At 43.8% G+C, this 18,803-nt stretch overlaps 1 protein-coding gene and 1 long non-coding RNA gene across 2 annotated transcripts in view; one reads left to right on the top strand and one right to left on the bottom strand.

The window, feature by feature from the left end:
- Window positions 1–18,803, top strand: part of LOC141568875 (uncharacterized) — a 101,744-nt gene that overhangs the window by 43,613 nt on the left and 39,328 nt on the right. The window lies entirely within an intron of this gene.
- Window positions 1–18,803, bottom strand: part of MYH13 (myosin heavy chain 13) — a 51,602-nt gene that overhangs the window by 32,529 nt on the left and 270 nt on the right. The window contains exons 2-14 of the mRNA XM_074320341.1: window positions 18,575–18,679; window positions 16,980–17,123; window positions 16,738–16,894; window positions 11,577–11,604; window positions 11,376–11,487; window positions 10,306–10,398; window positions 8,361–8,424; window positions 8,160–8,258; window positions 7,954–8,057; window positions 4,559–4,697; window positions 1,740–1,858; window positions 862–1,011; window positions 572–742 (exon numbers count right to left, since the gene is read on the bottom strand). Coding sequence (XP_074176442.1) covers window positions 572–742; window positions 862–1,011; window positions 1,740–1,858; window positions 4,559–4,697; window positions 7,954–8,057; window positions 8,160–8,258; window positions 8,361–8,424; window positions 10,306–10,398; window positions 11,376–11,487; window positions 11,577–11,604; window positions 16,738–16,894; window positions 16,980–17,123; window positions 18,575–18,679 — 1,485 coding nt within the window. The remainder of the gene's footprint in view (window positions 1–571; window positions 743–861; window positions 1,012–1,739; window positions 1,859–4,558; window positions 4,698–7,953; window positions 8,058–8,159; window positions 8,259–8,360; window positions 8,425–10,305; window positions 10,399–11,375; window positions 11,488–11,576; window positions 11,605–16,737; window positions 16,895–16,979; window positions 17,124–18,574; window positions 18,680–18,803) is intronic.

The following is an 18,803-nucleotide window of genomic DNA, read 5'->3' as shown; positions in this document are numbered from 1 at the left end:
TGCTACATATAATATGTGCTTAATTCACATTTGTTGAACAAAAGAACATGGAATGAAATTATGTACATATAAATGTGGCTCACTTTGAGCAACAGGTTTACAAAAATGTAAAGGTATGTACATAGACATAAAGTAAAATTTTAAACAATAATGTCTGGATTTCTCAGTAGTCACCTGAGGAAGATACGCTCATTCCAACATGACCAGTGCTCAAAACATTATTGGAATTCCTTTTTAAAAAGTTAATGTCATCTGTTGTTTTTATAGTAACATTTCCCCAACACCCCTACTGCTCCATAATCCCTCCTCCTTGGGTCTTTGGACAAGTCAGAAAGGTATGAAATGCCACAGTACCTGCTCTGTTCTCATCACATTCTTGGGAAAACTGATCTTAACCACCCATACACCTTTTTAGGTGACCGAACAGATTCTGGGTGTTTTCCAGACACTTACCCTGTATGCACAAGGGGATCTCGCTATCTAAAGGCTCACAGCCTGGAAGCGGGGTTAGAGGCAGCAATGATGGTTCCAACCAAGGAGCTGTACCTGGGAGTGGCATTTATTTCTCTACCTTCTCGATGAGCTCGATGCAGGCAGCCAGGTCCATCCCGAAGTCGATGAACTCCCACTGGATGCCTTCCTTCTTGTACTCCTCCTGCTCCAGCACGAACATGTGGTGGTTGAAAAACTGTTGCAGTTTCTCGTTGGTGAAGTTGATGCACAGCTGCTCCAGGCTGTTGAACTGGGAGTTTTAAGTACCAAACAGTTTGAGTGGGTTTGGAAAATGCAGTGGGGATTCAGCAAAGCAGATACACAGTGGAAGCGGTCTTTTTAGGCCAGACATTTAGCCAAACAACTCACATCAAAGATCTCAAAGCCAGCGATGTCCAAGACCCCGATGAAGTACTGCCGGGGCTGCTTGGTGTCCAGCTGCTGGTTGATACGGGTGACCATCCACAGGAACATCTTCTCGTAGATGGACTTGGCCAGAGCACCCACTGAGTTGGTCACCTCGAATTTGAACTCTCAAATTAGTGTTTTTATGGTTGTAGTAAGTTGAGACATACAAGTCGACATCTTGAAGGTTCAAAGTAGTTGGAAATTGACAATTTCACATAGCACAACCTCACGTTAAGTATTTCTTGAGGCATTCACCCAGCTCGTGATGTTCCCCTTTCTCTGAGAACTATCCCATTTACAAAGATAGTTTTCTAAGAACCATGGTTATAGCACATGACTCTAGCCCCTGGCCACACTTAGTTGAACCAGAGGTGGACGTTTGATCCAAGTTGGGTTCAAGAGAGTGTCTCTCCTAACAAGTTGGAATTGGGCTCAAAAGACACTGGCCTCAGTCACAGGGTAAGGCTGGAGCCATAGAGATATAAACTTGGGAGCTATGGGGTGGCTGTGGGCAGAAGAGGTGGAGAACGTTTATCTAGCTAGGGAGGACACACAGAGAAAAAGAGCGACGATGTCCTATGAAGCCCTAGAGAAGGAACAAGAGAGAGGCTGCCTGGCTCCAAGGGCTCCTCAGTTCCTGGCTCCAGGCCCTCATGACCCCCAGTGGCACTCTGTGCTTTGCACCCCTTGGTTTACCCTTGAGGCCTAAGAATGAATTCCCTCTTAATGCTGAAGCCAGTTTCATTTGTAGCTCTGACACCTGCAACCCAAAGAGCTTTAAGATGATGGTGAAAACAACAAAACACCTGAGTTGACTGGATTCAGACCATCTCCATTACCTGCTGGACATTTTGCCCTTTAGTGACATATTCATTCCCAACCTTCACCCTCGGACAGCACAGGCCTTTGAGCATTTCTGCAGAATTCAGACCCATCAGGTATCCAGCTTTGTCAGCCACTAAAGGAAGAAGAGAAATGGCATCACACAAAACCAGCAGTTGCTAAAGTGTCCAGTCAGGCCCCTATGTTCTCCCAGGATTGTTTTCTATAATCCTTTTGTGTAGCAGGCTTGGACTTGGCCAATGAAGCTTCTGTAACATAGTCTGGGGAATCCAGGTGTTCAAGAACTTTAATTTACCTTCTTGATGCAATCTTTAATTATAGGTTGACCTACAGATGTTTTGTTCAAAAATACACTTACACAGTCATATTGTGGTCTAATTCTATAGCAAAATGGTGGATAAGTAAAAGCGGCATCACTTGGACAATTAATATATGTTAGCACCTTCCTAATTTATGCAAGACTGTGCTAATAGTCGGATATTCAGCAGAGAGAAATACAAAACCTTGACTCAGCCCTCCAGTGTTTGGAGATGGTCAAAAGTCGTTGAATGATAGCAATCTATAGTTCCCTGGGAGTTCAGTTGACTTTGGGATGAACCTGGCTCCCTGCATTGAGTTCATTAAAAGGTAGAGAAATGCTGCTCCCAGGGCAGCTCCTCATTGGTTGGGAGCATCACCTTATTGTTGGTTAGGGAGACAACTTAATAAAAATCCAAGGCAGCATTTATTAAATACTTAATAAGAGGCCAAATGAGTACTTTACTCTTTGCTCAAATTAATCCCTTTTTCTTGCTATATTCATTTTGGTGGATGGTACCATTATTCTTCTCCTCACTTAAACCTGAAAGTGTGGTGTGATTACATCGTTCTTCTCACCTCTGACATGCCTGCATTCAGTCAGGCACCAGATCCTGCTCATTTCACCTTCTAAACAGCTGGCATCTCTAATGTTCCCAAGAGTTGTAGAATAGTATAGGGGCAGAGAGCCTGGACGCTGGAGTCAGAGTGCCTGGATTCAAACTTTGGTTTCACTTCCTTATGCCTCAGTTTTGTCATTTGTAAACTGGGGGGTAGTGGCAGTACCCCATTGCGTGGGTTGTTGTGAAGTGGGCCTGGTGCAGAGAGAGGGCTCAGAGAATATTAACTTGGATTGGTATCATCATCGGAGGAGCTCAGGCCTGGTTCCCAGCCCTCTACTTCCCCTTTTCCAGGCTCTTCCTGCTCCTAAACCCTGAGCATAAGGCTGCCAGGTCTGGAAGAGAGCCTGGGACCCCACTGTGATATAGATCAGTGTGGTCTGCTCTTGCTGAGGAGCCTGACACATTGTTTTTCAAGGTTCCACGCTCTGGTGAGCCTGACTGCTTATGGATTAATTCCAGGCTGTCCCACGTACTTCTCCTGCTACTTGGAGTGTCTGTGGCTTTTGGTGCCTACCACAGACATTCTAAACCATTTATCCTGGCACTCGAGGCCTTCCCGAACTGATGCCCAAATAATCACTTTTTATTCTCATCTTTTACAAATCCATTATACGTATCGTCTTCTGTAGCCCGTGGACAACTCTCTGCGCCTCAATCCCCATCACATTCCTTCCTCTGCCCCCTTGTTCATGACGTTTCTTCTGGCTAGACTGCCCTGTCACCCACACTTTTCAGAATCCTACCCATCCATCAAAGTCCACGTCAGTGCCCCCTCTCCCCAGGAAGCCTTCCCTGATTACCCCAATCGGAAGTGCTTCCTGCTCTGACACTAGTTTCTCTCCTGTCACAGAGCATGCACCACCGGGATAGGCAGGATTCCCAGACAGTCCCCAATATTTGCACCTCCTGGTGTACGTACCCTGTATAATCCTTCCTATGCACGCACGTGTGTAACCTATCAATGTGATGGGATATTACTCCTGTAAAGAGGTTACTATTCAGTTGACTTTGACTTAATAAAAAGAGATTATTCTGGGCAAACCTAACCTAATCAGGTGAGCTGTTACAGACAGTGATAGAGTCATACATGTTTTCCAGACCTTAAATTCAAGGCTCTGGTTTCCTTTTACCATATGGGGTTCAAGACACACTGCTTCACACAGTGTGGGGATATTATAAACGGTAGAATTATTGGGGACAAGCCAGCCCTATGAAAGTTAAATCCCACTTTACTGATGGAGCTTGTAAAATGCAGTGTGAGAGACTGGAAGCCTGAGGAGCAGGGCATGTGGTGGGTGTGTCCTGCTGTTGTAAACCCCTCCCACTGCCCTCTGCCTCGTTTCCAGGCCTCTTGGGGATGAGGCAGAGGTGGACGGTGAGATCATCCAGAGGAGACTTATGGGGAGGAAGATTTGTATCCCAGGCCTTGGTTCAGGGTCAAGTTCAACAGATATCAGAGTGAACGGGAAAGCATTGGGAGGAAGAAATGTAGCTGCCACTGTACCAGAGGCTTCATCTTAGGTCTGGGTGATGAGGCACGTATGATGGATATTAATAACGATAGGCACAGAGAGAAAGTGAAACTCACTTACCCGTATCCTCACATAAAAGTCCACCTTAAAATAACAGGTAAACTGTGATGGTTGAGAGACAGGAGTGTGGGTGGTGATCATTCATTTATGAGAACTAGGCCTTTTATTTTTCAAGGATTCACCAATATAGGATTCCTTGGCAGAGTGACTAAACTTCCCCAGAGCACGCACAATGAGCTTTGGACAAACCAAATTCCGTTTGTACAATTTTCAAAGAGCAGCGCTTGAGAGGAACACCAAGTTTATCTCACGCATGAGCACAGGTGGAAAGTTAACACCCAGTCCCCTTCCCAACGTGCTTGCCTTCAGTGCCGTCTGGCTCTGCCTGCTCCTCTCGCTGCTTCTGCTTGAACTTCATGTTGCCATAATGCATCACGGCTCCTGTGAGCTTGTAGATGCCAACTTTCTCCTCAGAGCTGAAGCCCAGGATGTCAATGGCATTCTGAGAATTTAAAAAAGGACAGGTATCACAGCAGGACTCAGGGATCCAAATGCAGCTTTCCCTGGCAAAGACCTCATCATTTTTGTGTCTCACGGGGGATAGCGGTTGTCCAAATAAGTGGATGACTGGTGGGGTATGGTAAGATAGGGGTTAAAAACTATTTCTTTAATGTGCTTGTGTGGGTGGGTGGAGGTTATGGGAAGAAAATGGGAATAATCTGTTTTCTTCCATCTGATAAGAACTGATTTTAATCCTTCCCCACTGTCTGTAGATTTGGGGGCTGTTTCCTGGATGAGGCCATTGGGAGCCATTCATTGTGTGATACTGGGAGAAGAAAATCTCATGGGTAGCGTCTGAGAAATAGTGTCCTACAGCTTGACAGGTTGGCGCCGTAATCCAGGAATTTTAGTGGTGTTCAGAATCGAGACCATATGGCATCGTAGAATATTAGAACTGAAAGGAAAGATCATGGAAGAGAATACCACCATTTTTCAAACGAGAAAGGAGCAAACTTTTCCCCTCTTTTCTTCCCCCCCCAGTTTTTAATGAGATATAATTGACATATAGCACTGTATTCATTTCAGGTGTGTAACATAATGATTTGATAGATGTATACACTATGAAATGACTATCACAGTAAGTTTGGTTAACATCTGTCATCACTTGTACGGTAATTACAAATTTTATTTCCTGTGATGAGGGCTTTTAAGATCTACTCTCTTACCAGCTTCCTTTCTTAAAATATATTAAAAAAATTTTTCAATTACAGATGACATACAATGTTATATTAGTTTCAGGTATACAACATAATGATTAGATATTTATATAACTTATATAGTGATCACCCCGATAGGTCTAGTATCCATCTGACACCATACAGAGTTATCCTAATATTATTGACTCTATTCCCTATGCTGTATTTTACATCCCCAGGACTGTTTTTATAACTGGCAGTTTGTACACCTTAATCCCTTCCCCTTTTTCACCCATCCTCCCAAACCCCCTCCCATCAAAATGTACTCTGTATCTATGAGTTTGTTTCTGTTTTGTTCAATAATTTTGTTTTTCAGATTCCACATATAAGTGAAATCATGGGGTGTTTGTCTTTCTCTGTCTGACTTATTTCACTTAGCATAATACCCTCTAGGTCCATCCATGTTGTCATAAATGGCAAGATTCCATTTTCTTTTATTTCCAAGTAATATTCTACTGTATATATGCAAGACTTCTTTATCCATTTGTCTATTGATGGACACTTAATTGCCTCCATACATTAGCTATTGTAAATAATGCTGCAATGGACAATAGGGGTATATATGTCTTTTTAAATTAGTGTCTTGGTTTCCTTGCATAAATACCTAGAAGTGGAATTGCTGGGTCATATAGTAATTCTATTTTTAATTTTTTGAGGAACCTAAAAGAAACAAAATTTTGCAGACCCACTCTGTGTGTTAGGCTTGGGGTTAGGCACCATCCATGTATTATCTCATTAAGTCCCTATGAAGACATTATAGGTGTACAGATTTGTCCAAATTTCCAGGTGAAGAACTGGGGTTCTAAGAGAGTAAGTAACCTGCCCAAAATCATACAGGCAGGATGTGATAAGACTGGGGCTTTTGCTAGCACTGGTGTGTTCAAAGATTACAGCAGTTGCTGATTTGATTTTATAACCACTTGGCCCATCTTCTACTACAAAGATTTCAACTAGAAAATCCTTCTCTGGAGTATATATATTGATTATGTGCATGGTTTGCAGCCTGAGCCTAAGCAATGTCCATCGGTGGAGTTGAAACCTATCTGGACATGTCTAGTGAGCTGGTGGGGTAGACCCAGTAGGTCAGGATCAGCAGGATGGTATTGAAGAGTGAGGCACTCTTGGCATGGTGCCCCCTTTGGGGGTGAGGGGAAGAGTTCATGCCAGGAAGTGACCAAAGGGAGGAGAGATTCTGAGGCCAGGATGGCTCCCCCGGAATCCAAATCCCATCCCCGTAGATGCATATCTGTGTACTAGGGAGGGGTCGCTGTAAGTTAAAAGAGAAAGAACTTTTCTCTGAAAAGAACCGGGCAGAAGTGTTACTGCCTGGGGAGCCTCTTGGAGGGAGCAATCCCTTTCGACTTAACCTTCACCCATCGCTCAGAAGAGGCCCCATGGGAGGGAGGAACAACAGCAGAGCCTGACAGCAGAGGATCTACAGGGAGGACCTGAGACAACTCTGAGATGTTGAGAATTATGCAGGAGGGACTCCTCAAGGGCTGCAGCCGTGCATCGGTCGTTACCTGCGCTTTCTGCACTCATCAGTCAGTAAAGGCTGGGGAAATCTGTTAAAATGTATAATGCTAGACTGAAGTTGACTGAAGTTTATTTGATCATGAACGTTTTCTACCTGCTTTAAAACAGCATCACCTGGAAATGTCACAAAGTGAAGGCCAAGAAGCTGGGCACTGGGCAATGCCCCTTGGATGTTGGAAGAGACCCCTTTCCAGAAGGTCTTGCAGCTTCTGTGAGGGCGGAGCTAGCAGGGGTGGAGATTAATTGCTCAGAGATGATGTATTTTAGCTAAAAATGCACACTCTGCGGTTGGGAAGACCTGGATTCAAACACTCTCTCTGTCATTTACAAACTCTTCAAGCAAGTTAAGTATTTTTTCTTACATACCATTTCCACTTTCGTGAAGTGGGGGCCATAATGGTACCTGTCCCAGAAGGGTCTTTGAGGCTAAAATGAGACAGTGCAGTTGAAGGCACCTATCTCAGCTCCTAGCACGTGTTAGTGTAATAACTCAATGAACTGAGTTATTGTTATTGTTATTATTGTTATTATTATTGACACTCCCCAGAGCTAAAGGCCAGAGGCCTGCCAGGCCTGCCGAGCTGGGAGTCTGATATGAGCCTTAGGTGGTAGGCAGCAGGAAGAATGTGTAGCTGCTACACATAGCAGGGTTGTTTTCCCCCCTTTATACTTTTCCACGTTTTCTACATTTTCTTAAAGAATCGTGCAGATGGTTTTGTAAGCTGAAAACTTCCAACAAAACCTTTAAAAACCTTATACATACAAACATTTGCTCTAAAATGCTAGAGAACAGAAGGCTTGTTTGGGAGAACTCGGGGAGCGGTGTAATCTGCTAATTCTCTGAGAGCCTGGGTCTCATCCTGCAGAGCCCTGGATCCTAGTTTTCTCATTAGATCGCTAAGGGGCCTCTCAGTTCATAAACGTGATAATTCTATGCTTAAATAAACAAGTAAACACAATGCTTACATCAGTTGCCAGCAGTTCTTCACTGTCATCAATGCCGGCCACGGTGACCTCTCCTTGGCTCACAAAGGGAAAGTCAAAGGGATTGGTGGAAATCAGAAGCAGGTCTGTGAAACACGAAGAGCCGTTTAGTGCCATAGGCACAACTTCGTCGTTTTTTTCCCAATGTGACTGCTTCGGAAGATAAGAACAATGTTCTAAGAACTTACCAATTAGTTCTGGCTTCTTGTTTGACATGATTTGGTAAAAAATGTGGTAGCTTCTTTCACTGGATAACTGAAATGTCACTCTGGATTTTTCTAAGAGATCTAAGGTAACAAAAAAAAAAAAATAATGTGATTTCAGGTTCCAAAGAGATGCATGCCTTTGTGGACAAATACCAAGGTACCAAATAAAGTGTTCGGACTCACAGGTTTCAATGTCTGCCGATGCCAGTTTTCCTGTAGCTCCAAAATGAATTCGAATGAACTTCCCCTGTCCAATGGCAGGTTGACAAACACCAGTTATTTTCTTTAGATGGTACTGTGGCTAGCCTCTGCGAGGTGCTACCACAGATGGTGGGAAGTGTAGGGTCAGGGAGGAAGTGATGCCAGAAGTGTGAGGACTTCCTTCCTCTCCATTCACCTGGCACCCAGAGTCCTCAAGCTTGGTCAGCCAACACTCAGGTAGCTGTGCCCAAAGTGCTAGGCCCTGTTCCTGCAGCTCTGGGGATGCCCCCGCGCTCCCTCTCTAGCTCTCTGCTTGGGGCCGCCTCACTCCTGACTTTCTCTTTAATTTGTATCTTCCTCTCATGTAGTTGGATTCTCTAACTCTCCATAACATCCTTTGATAGCCTGGTCGGACCATCTGTCTGACTTCTTTTTTGCCCCTGGGTGTTACTTCGGAGGTTTCTTGCCTCTGTTTCCCTTACTGCTTACTACAGGCAAACCTATCTCCCAGGTTCAGGCTAGGCTCTCTGGCTCCGAAATGACCCACTCAGAGTCTGATTACCCCCTTTTTGGGGTGCAAGAGGTAAAACTGTGTGTGTGTGTGTGTGTGTGTGTGTGTGTGCATTCCCTTCTTACCTTATCTACTTACGTGGTCTCTACTACACTGTGAACAAATTTGAGGGCAAAAATGTTGCCTTACTTATTCACCCACAGTCTGGCATGTAGTCAGAACTCAAAAATATGCTGAATATTTTATGAATGAAGCTTACAAAGAGTTAGCAAAGGGTTCATGGAGGTATGTGTGAATTGTAAGCATTGCATCGTCAGTATTTTTATCTGCTTAATGCAAGACAATGGAAGTTTTAGCCCGCACACGTTTGTTTGGAGGGTGAAAAGTGGACAGAATGACCAGAATTATTGTGACATCTGGGTCAGGACCAAGAGGAGAGGCCTATGGTCTAAACAAATGGGAGTGAAAATAGGGAGTACCTGAAAATAGGCTGGTGCCCGATTAGAGCAGTAACTAACTTGGTCCAAGTACGTGTAATACATCTCTGCTGTTTAACACACACCCAGATCCCCTACAAGGAAGAGTTTAGTTGTGCCCTGGGAAGACAGATGTGCAATGCGCAGAAGAGCAAGGGAAAGAAAGAAACGTCAGGGCGTGTTGCCGCAGTCTTTGATTGATGCATCTGCTTTCATCAAAGACCATTTTAAATTTGAGAGGTAACAATAGAATGCAAGCTTGAGATCATCCAGATATTGTGATGTGTGAAGTTTTGATGTACTTTTGCGTTACAGGCATGCATGAAGGCTTCACCTTGGGGTTCTTGCTCCACCGGCTGATGTTTGTTTATTTGCCAATGTGAAACTAAATGTCTTTTTGGTTGAGCTAATCCTATGTGAAATGTTGAAGGACGAAACATATCCTTCAATATCTTCAAATATCAACTTATTCCCAATTTGTAGGCCCTTCTGCCTTCATCAGCTTTTCCCTAAATCCTAATGCCTCCTGACGTGAGGAGTTCAAATCTGCTAACTTAATTCACACTAAGGTTTCCGTGGTTAAGAAGTCAATGGATATTGCTCAATGGACTTCTGCATGTTAAAATGTTTCCACCTGGGGAGACTGATTTTAGCAGAAAGGGATTGTTCTCTACTTGTGGAATTTGAATCACTATGACTTCCAGATGCTCTGAGGTGATGTTGACTAGTTAGAGAAGGACAGCTCAATCCTTCCTCTGCTGCGAACAAGCCAACATGGTCTTCAAAGTGTATCAGAATACCCCAGTTGGGTAGATTGAGCTGAATCACTTAGATAGAATAAGGCCAAATACATTCTAGTTTATGTGGCAATTTTTCATGTCCAGCATTAGAGGAGAAGATTTGGTTTGGGGGGATAGTTGAAAATTGGACTGGGACTTACAAATCTTGAGGAGTTGTCATTCCTCACGGTCTTGGCGTTGCCAAAAGCCTCCAGCAGGGGGTTGGCCTGGATGATCTGATCCTCCAGGGTCCCCTAATAATAAACAAGAAGAAAAAAAGAGAAGACGTTGGATACCTTCTGAAGTAGCCCCATGGTGACTCAAAAGTATGGCTGCTCTGGGCAGGGTCCAGGGAGAGATGTAGACCAGCCCAGCCTGGTGGCCAGTGTAGACCGTTAGAGGCTTGGAGGTACCCACAGCCCCACCCCACCCGAGGAGTCTTCAAAGTCCCATCCTAGAGATGGTCTTGTTAGCACAGCGTGAAAATGTTTTCTGCTACACCAGATGCCAAGCTCCATTTTGATTTCTCAGACTGACTTTCTTGTCTGATAACATTTCATTATAAATCATGGATTTTTAGAATGTAACGTATTATGACCCATCTAATATAGACATTGGATTCAGAAATATAAATAGAATGTGAGTAGTGAAAGTGACCCAAGAGATCATAGGATAGAAACAATGATTCTCAAAAAAAGTTTTAAGTAGCAAAATATATTTTATGAGAATGATTGTTCAGAAGTCTGCTTATAGAAAACAGAGTTTTCACCCTCATGTCCCTGCATAATTGCTTTCCTGTGGCTCCAGAGCAGTTTGGAAACTGCTGTCCCAGCCCAGTGGTTCTCAATGTGTGATCCCTGGACCAAGAGCATGAACAGTGGGAACATGTTGGAAATGCAAAATAGCAGGATTGTGAATGTGGAATAGGAATTTCAGTCAGAGATTCTGGGCCTGGGTTCCAGCCATGGAGTTGATACAAGCCCTCCTTATGATTCTGATGTGCACTCCAGTGTGAGAACCACGGGCCTAAACCATTCCTTCTCCAGAGGAGGATGTGGAGTTGCTCAAGGTCACTCGGCTGTTACTGATGGAGCCGGTGCTAGAGCCTGAGTCCACTAGGTGGAATCCCATAAGCACCCTTGGACCATAACCTCTTGCAGTGTATCTCTGCTGAGCACAAGCCCTGCATTGCCCTCTCCCAGCAAGCCTCTGGGTACAGGTTGCGTCTCACCTGCATTTTGCCTGGCTGCTGCTCCTTCTTCTTGTCTCCAGTGACGGCAATTGTTGCAAAGTACTGGATGACACGCTTGGTGTTCACCGTCTTCCCAGCCCCGGATTCTCCGCTGTTGATTTAAAAGTAAGTGAGGTAAAGGAGGGTAGAAGGGGCAGCACGAGCTTCCGAGTCATAACAGTGCAAACACCGGTGACTCACGTGATGAGGATGGACTGGTTGTCTCGATCTAGAAATGCAGAAGGAAGCAAAACCAAATAAATAAACAATAAAAACAGGATATAAAAACTGGGCAATGTTGGGGTTGGTGAGGGTCCCTGAGTTCTAGCTCTGGCTTTGCCTTGCACTAGCAATGCAATGATTTGGGCATGTCTAATCTTCTCTGAGACCATTTGTGCAGATTTCCCAAGTGTGGGATGTGTAACGTGGGCAGCATGGGACATGAACAGTGAATCCCACAGTGTGAAAGTTATTCGTGTTCATAGATCTTTTACTTCTCTGTAGCACTTTCCCATTTCTCCTTTTAATGAAGAAAGTAAGTCTCAGACTCAGAGCTTGTGAAAAGTCACATCTTCTGATTAGAATTTGGGAATACTGATCTGTTTCATTGCATTTTTCTTTTACCTTTATCTTCTAATTGTGGAAAGTGATGGTTTTCCATTTACAATAGTGTTATGGGTTGAATTGTGTCTCTCCCCCTCTCCCCAACTCATATGTTTTTAAGTATATTTTTTAGATTTTTATTAAAAATATAGTTAACATACAATATTATATAAGTTTCAGGGATACACCATAGTTATTCAACATTTATATACCTAAAGACGTGATCACCATAAGTGCAGCAACCATCTGACACTGTACCACACTATCACAATATTGTTGACTGTATTCCCTATGCTGTACATTACATCCCATGACTTATTTGTTTTATACCTGGAGACTTGAACCTCTTATTCCCCTTCCCCTTTCTGCCCTTTAAAAATTTTTCAATTAGTTGACATTTAATATTATTTTATATTAATTTCAGGTGTATAGCATAGTGGTTAGGCATTTGTATAATTTAAGAAATGATCCCCCTGACTAGTCTAGTACCCATGTGGCACTATACATAGATATTACCATATCATTGACTATATTCCCTATGCTTTAATTTACATCCTCATGACTATTTTGCAACTACCAGTTTGTATTTCTTAATCCCTTCATCTTTTTCACTCTGTCCCCCAGCCTCCCTCCCAACTATCACCCCAATAAATCTAGTACCCATCTGACATCATACATAGTTACTGCAATATTATTGACTGTATTCCTTGTGCTATAACCTACATCCCCATGACTCCGGTGTAACAAGCAATATGTACTTCTTAATCCCTTCCCCTATTTCCCCCACCTGCCCAACCCTCCTCCCATTTGGCAACTATCAAAATGTTCTCTGTATCAATGAGTTTGTTTCTGTTCTGCTTGTTTGTTTATTTTGTTCTTTAGATTCAACATACAAGTGAAGTCACATTGCACCTGTCTTTCGCTGTCTAACATACTTCACTCAGCAAAATACCCTCCAGGTCCGTCCATGCCACCACAGATGGCAAGAACCCATTCCCTTCCCTAGCCAAGCAATACTCCATTGTACATATGTACCACCTCCTCTTTATCCATTCTTCCATTAACAGACACCGAGGCTGCCTCCACATCTTGACCATTATAAATAATGCTGCATGAATATATGGATGCACACGTTCCCTTGAAGTAGTGTTTGGATTTCTTTGGATAAATACCCTGAAGTAGGATAACTGGGTCCTTCATTGTCTCTTGTGATAGCCTTTGTTTTAAAGTCTATTTTGTCTGGTATAAGTAGTGCACCCCAGCTTTTGTTTTGTTTTGTTTCCATTTTAATGAAATATCTTTTTCCATCCCTTTACTTTATGTCTGTGTGTGTCTTTCAATTTGAAGTGAGTCTCTTGTAGTCAGCAAATGTAAGGGTTTTGTTTTCTTATAAATTCAGCCCTCCAATGTCTTTCGAATGGAGCATTTAATCCATTGACATTGAAATTAATTGTTGACAAATATGTAGCTATTGCCATTTTATTATTCATAATTTTGATTTTTTTTCTGTCTTAAAGAAGTCTCTGTAAGATTCTTTGTAATGCTGGTTTGGTGGTGATTAAATCCTTTAGCTTTTTCTTGTCTGGGAAACTCTTTTTCTGTCCTTTGATTCTAAATGAGAGCCTTGCTGTGTGGAGTAATCTTGGTTGTAGGTCTTTGCTATTCATCACGTTGAATATTTTGTGCCAACCCCTCTGGTCTGCAAAGTTTCTGTTGAGAAATCATCTGACAATCTTATGGGAGCTCTCTTGTAAGTTACTAGTTGCCTTTCTCTTGCTGCTTTAAGGGTTCTTTCTTTGCTTTTAACCTAATTATAATGTGCCTTGGTGTGGCCCTGTTTGGATTCATCTTGTTTGAAACTCTCTGCACTTCCTGGACTTGTATGCCTATTTCTTTTGCCAGGTTAGGGAATTTTACAGTCATTATTTCTTCAAATTCATTTCTCTCTTGTGTTCTCTCTTCTCCTGGTACCCCTATCATGCAAATGTTGTTATGCTTGATGTTGTCCCAGAGGTCTCTTAAACTCTCCCACTTTTTTTGCTTTGATTCTTTTTTCTGTTCCAATTGGGTGGTTTCTGCTACTTTGTCTTCCAAATCATTGATTAGATCCTCTGCTTCATCTAGTCTGCTGGTGATTCCTTCTAGTGCATTCTTCATTTCAGTTATTGTATTCTTCACTTCTGACTGGTTCTTTTTTTACGGTTTCTATGTCCTTTTTTATACTTGCTATCTCTTTGTTGAAGTTCTCACTAATTCCTTGAGCATCCTTATAACCATTGTTCTGAACTCTGTCTTTAGTAAGTTCCTTGCCTGCATTTTGTTTAGTTCCTTTTCTGGAGTCTTCTCTTGTTTTTATTTGGGATGCTTGTCTTTGTTTTCTCATTTTGGCTGGGTCTCTGTGTTTGTTTCTACGTATTAGAGAGTTCTGCTATGTTTTCTAGGCTTGGCTGGATGGCCTTATGTAGTAGGTGCCCTGTGGGCCTTGGCACAGTCTCCCTGGTCACAGGCTCTGGGTGCTCCAGGAGTGTCTCTTGTGTGGGTTGTGTGTGTCCTCCTGCTATAGCTGAGCCTTGATTACTATTGGCACATCAGTGGGTGGGATTCACTTTCAGGCTGATTGGCTGTGGGGTTTGGCCACATCCACAGCTTACGTGCTGCTGTGTGGGAGGCTTACCCCACTAAGTGGGATTTGCCTTAGAGGACTCTGGTGCCTGTTGAGGCCACCTTTTGTGTATGCCACTTGTGGGGCTAATTGGTCGGTGCTCTGCTGTGATCTGAGCCAATCTCCAAGTATGTTGGTTCTGAGGCCTTTAGGAAGGGCTCCAGTGCAGGCCAGGTCACCCACTGTCTGTGACCAGCTGGGGGCTAGCTGGTAGGAGCTACAAAGTGATCTGCAGTTGTTCACTTCCTGTGCTAAACCTGGAGGCACGTGGAAGAGACTATGCTGTGAGCCGAGTACATCTGCTACCAGTATTGGGCCTGGGGTAGCTCCACAAAAAGCCAAGACACTTTGAGGCCTGCTGCCACCTGCTGGCTCCCTTGAAGTTCAGACACTGATAAACCCTGTTGTGGTATACATGTTGGGTGAGTCAGGGTCTCAGGGATTGATTAGAGTGGGAGGAGTAACGTTCACCAAGTTAATGTAGATTCTGGTTTGGTGCCAGTGCTGAGCCTAGAGCTACTCAACCAAAAATCTGAGAGCACACTGAGGCCAGTATCCACCTGCTTGGCATCCACGGACTTTGATAGTTTTCCAAGAAAGAGTGCAGTGCAGGTGGGGCTGGTTGGCTGCTCCCTAACAAAATGCTTCAGGCATTGGGGTGGGAGTCACATAGGTCAGGTTCCCAGTGAGTCAGCAGGGTGGAGCAGCGTAGCTCACCAGACCACATTTGGCCCTGTGGGCTCAGCACAGGAAAAATAGTGCCCATCTGCTGGCTGCATAGGAAGAGGACCCTTCACAGGGAAAATGGCAACTGTCCTCCAGGTCTTACACACTTCAGTCTGCCCTCGGCATGCCTCTGACACCCCCTGTGTTACTGTCCCTGCCTGTGAGTGAGTGAGTCTGTGCAAGGGCCTTTTAAGAGGACATCTGCAGGCTTCCATCCCACCCAGATGGTCAGAATCCTATTTTTCAGAGTCTGATGTTGTAGGGTGCTCTTCTTCCCAGCACCAGTACTCTGGGCTGGGGAAGTCAGTTTGCAGCTGGGGTTCCCTTGCTATTTTGGGTGGGGGGGAATCCATGGGTGAGATATCCCTTCTGATTCTCAATGGCCACATAGAGATTTGGACCCATTCTGTGTCTCCACCCCTTCTACCAGTTTTGATGTAACTTTTCTTCTTTATATTTTTAATTATAGAACTTCTGTTTGGCTAGACTTTAGATGATTTTTCTGTAATTTAGTTGTAATTTTAATGTGTTCATGGAAGAACTCAGGCACAGTGTTTATCTACTCCACCATCTAGGATCCAGCCCCAACTCTTATATTGAAGTTCTAACACCCTCTATGAAAAGATGTGACCTTATTTGGAAATAGGGCCATTGTAGATGTAACTAGTTAAGATAAGGTCATACTAGAATAGGTAGACCCCTAATCCAATATGACAGGTGTCCTCATCAAAAGGGGAAATTTGGAGAGAGATGCACACAGGGAATACACCATATGAAGGTGAAAGTAGAGGTCAGGGTGATGCATCTACAATCCAAGGAACACCAGGTGCTTCTACTTATATCGGGCCCAAGTCATGTCAGGTGAAAGTTAAACAGACAGAAGTGATATCAGGCATGATGGTGTGACAATATTACCACATCTCTATTTCCTGTGCCATTCTGGAAATTTAGTGGGAAGAAAGAGAAGCCCGAATTTGGGAAGGAAAACAGGTGAAGGCAAACTGCTACGTCCCTTTCTCCAACTTTGCATTCTTACATGGCTACTAATATAGACTCTCTTCCAAGTGTGCCCATGTTGGGAGTTCTTTCAATGTGAGGGCAGGGCATCTCCTTGTATTCCACATTCTCCCAAATAAGATGTGCTTAGTGTCCTATGGCCTATGTACCATGACTGGTAATGAAAGATATTGCATCCCTGGCTTTCCATCATGAAAGCATCTGAATCTCCCAAGGTTACTTTGATCATTGCACCATTCAGATGACCAAGGCCTGTGAAAGGCTCGAATAATTAGCTAAGAACCAGTCCAGTTAAAGGAATTGAATAATTAACTAAAAACTATTTTAAAAATATGGATTGAAGAAATTACTCACCAGTCAGCATGAACTGATAGGCGTTGTCAGAGATGGAGAAGATGTGGGGCGGGGCCTCCTGGCGCTTTTTGCCTCGGTAGGCAGACACCACCTCGGGGTTGTACACCGGCAGCCACTTGTAGGGGTTGACAGTGACACAGAACAGGCCTGAGTAGGTCTGAGAAAATCAGAAAATGCAACATGTGCTTCTTGTTTTCACTCAGAGAGATAAACGGAATACAGACACGCTGAAGGGCACTCACATAGATCATCCAGGCTGCATAACGCTCTTTGAGGTTGTACAGCACCGCGGGCTCGTGGAGATGGGTCATCATGGCCATGTCCTCGATCTTGTCAAATTTGGGAGGGTTCATGGGGAACACCTGGTCACTGTTCAGAGTGAGTGTCTGCATATTGACAGGAAGAGCACATGATGAGTGGGAGAGCTGATGGTCCCTACCGCACTCTACTGGTGTGATGGAGGCAGTGAGAGATGGTGGTACATTTACACCATTACGATGGATACATTTATGGATCATTTCCATGCGCAGAGATGATCCACAAATAACTATCCTTGATTAGGCTAATTCTGGTCAGTCTGCATAACCCATTCAGGTCCGATGCCCCCAGTCAGCAGCCATTCTGCGCACCAGGAATGCATCACAGGTGTGCCGAGTGCTAGAGCTCTCCAGCCCTCAGGGGGGCCAGCTAGGACTCAGGATGGCCATGATTGCCTCTATTTACCCCATTTCCTGTGAGTGCTGAGATGAGACAAAGGTTGGAAGGTTGGAAAGAACTACTCCAGTGTATTCTGTGCATCTCCACCTCAATACCTCAGCTCACATGGGTTCCTTTCTCTGGAATATCTTTATTGAAATGATGTCTAGAAATCTTCAAAATTCAGCTCAACTGCCATCTCTTCCATGACCTGTGTCCTCTCTCCCCTGTCTTTTCAGGGCTTGCATAATTTTGTGCTCCTCTGCTCTCGTAGTTAAAACACTTGCACTTGCATTAGAGTCCATGGCGGAACAATATTTTGAGACTATTACTTAATTTTCCCCTCTCTGTGTTTTCCCCACTTTCCTCCCCCATTCAAGCATACCACTGGCTCTGCACTCCACTAATCAGGAGAAGTAGAAAGTAGGGCAGAAAAGAGAAAGAGCCTGTAAGTCTTTCTGGCTTTTGATTTCCCAAAGCCTAAGGCCTTAGGAAAACTTTGAGAGTTTTACCGAAGAGATAAAAGGAAGGGGATTTGTTGGTACATATCACATCTCTTGAGGAAAGGAGACTCTTCTGCCTTACTACCCTACATTAGAAAGAAACACCCAAGGTAGCACAGGAGAGGTGGAAAATTTGTGAATCCTGAAGCTTCAGGCACTGGGACTTGTTTCTTAGCAGACCTTTCAGGGAGGCAGGGAGACCCTAGTGGGGTTCTGTGTAGGGTTTCAAAAATGTGGCACAATCCTGGGGGGTGGAACCTCAAGAACGGTTGAAAAAAAATTACTTTTTAAATTTATAATTTCCCAGTGAAAAGAGGCTGAAATCAGAGATTAAGTTCAATAATTAAAAAAAGAAAAAAAGAAAGATCTATTCTGTATGCCTGAGTTTGTGAACTGAGAGTCATACCTACCATGCACATCTTGATTCCTAACTCGATGGTAAAGTTTGGGAAAACAGGTATGCTGAGATTTGCTTATATTTGCCAAGTGACAGACACTGTGACCTAGACGTGGTAGGTGTCCAGTAAATATTGAATTGAACAGTGCACTGTAATTCTCTACATTAAACGAGGCATTGTCTTCGGAACTTCCTCTGTAAGTCTCTCTGCAGCCTGGAGAGCTATATTTAATCATCCTACCCAGTGGTGATCAGCACGAATCTCTCCCTTAAATAGTCCAAGTCTTCCACCCTCACCTTGGCCTTTCTCCAAAGCAAACATCACAAAAACTCTCAAAGCCCGCATCTTTAGAGAAGGAAAAAGTCAGGAGCAAAGGTGCATGCAATAGTACTTTTCACCTGCTACTTCATTACAGAATAGATAAAAATGTTGTGGTGTCTTCAGATTCCTAGCGGCTCATGCAATTTCT

This window comes from Rhinolophus sinicus, linkage group LG15, assembly GCF_036562045.2.
Source record: "Rhinolophus sinicus isolate RSC01 linkage group LG15, ASM3656204v1, whole genome shotgun sequence".
Lineage (NCBI taxonomy): Eukaryota > Metazoa > Chordata > Mammalia > Chiroptera > Rhinolophidae > Rhinolophus > Rhinolophus sinicus.
The sequence above is the reverse complement of the archived record's forward strand: the minus strand, read 5'-3'. Positions and strand labels throughout refer to the sequence as shown.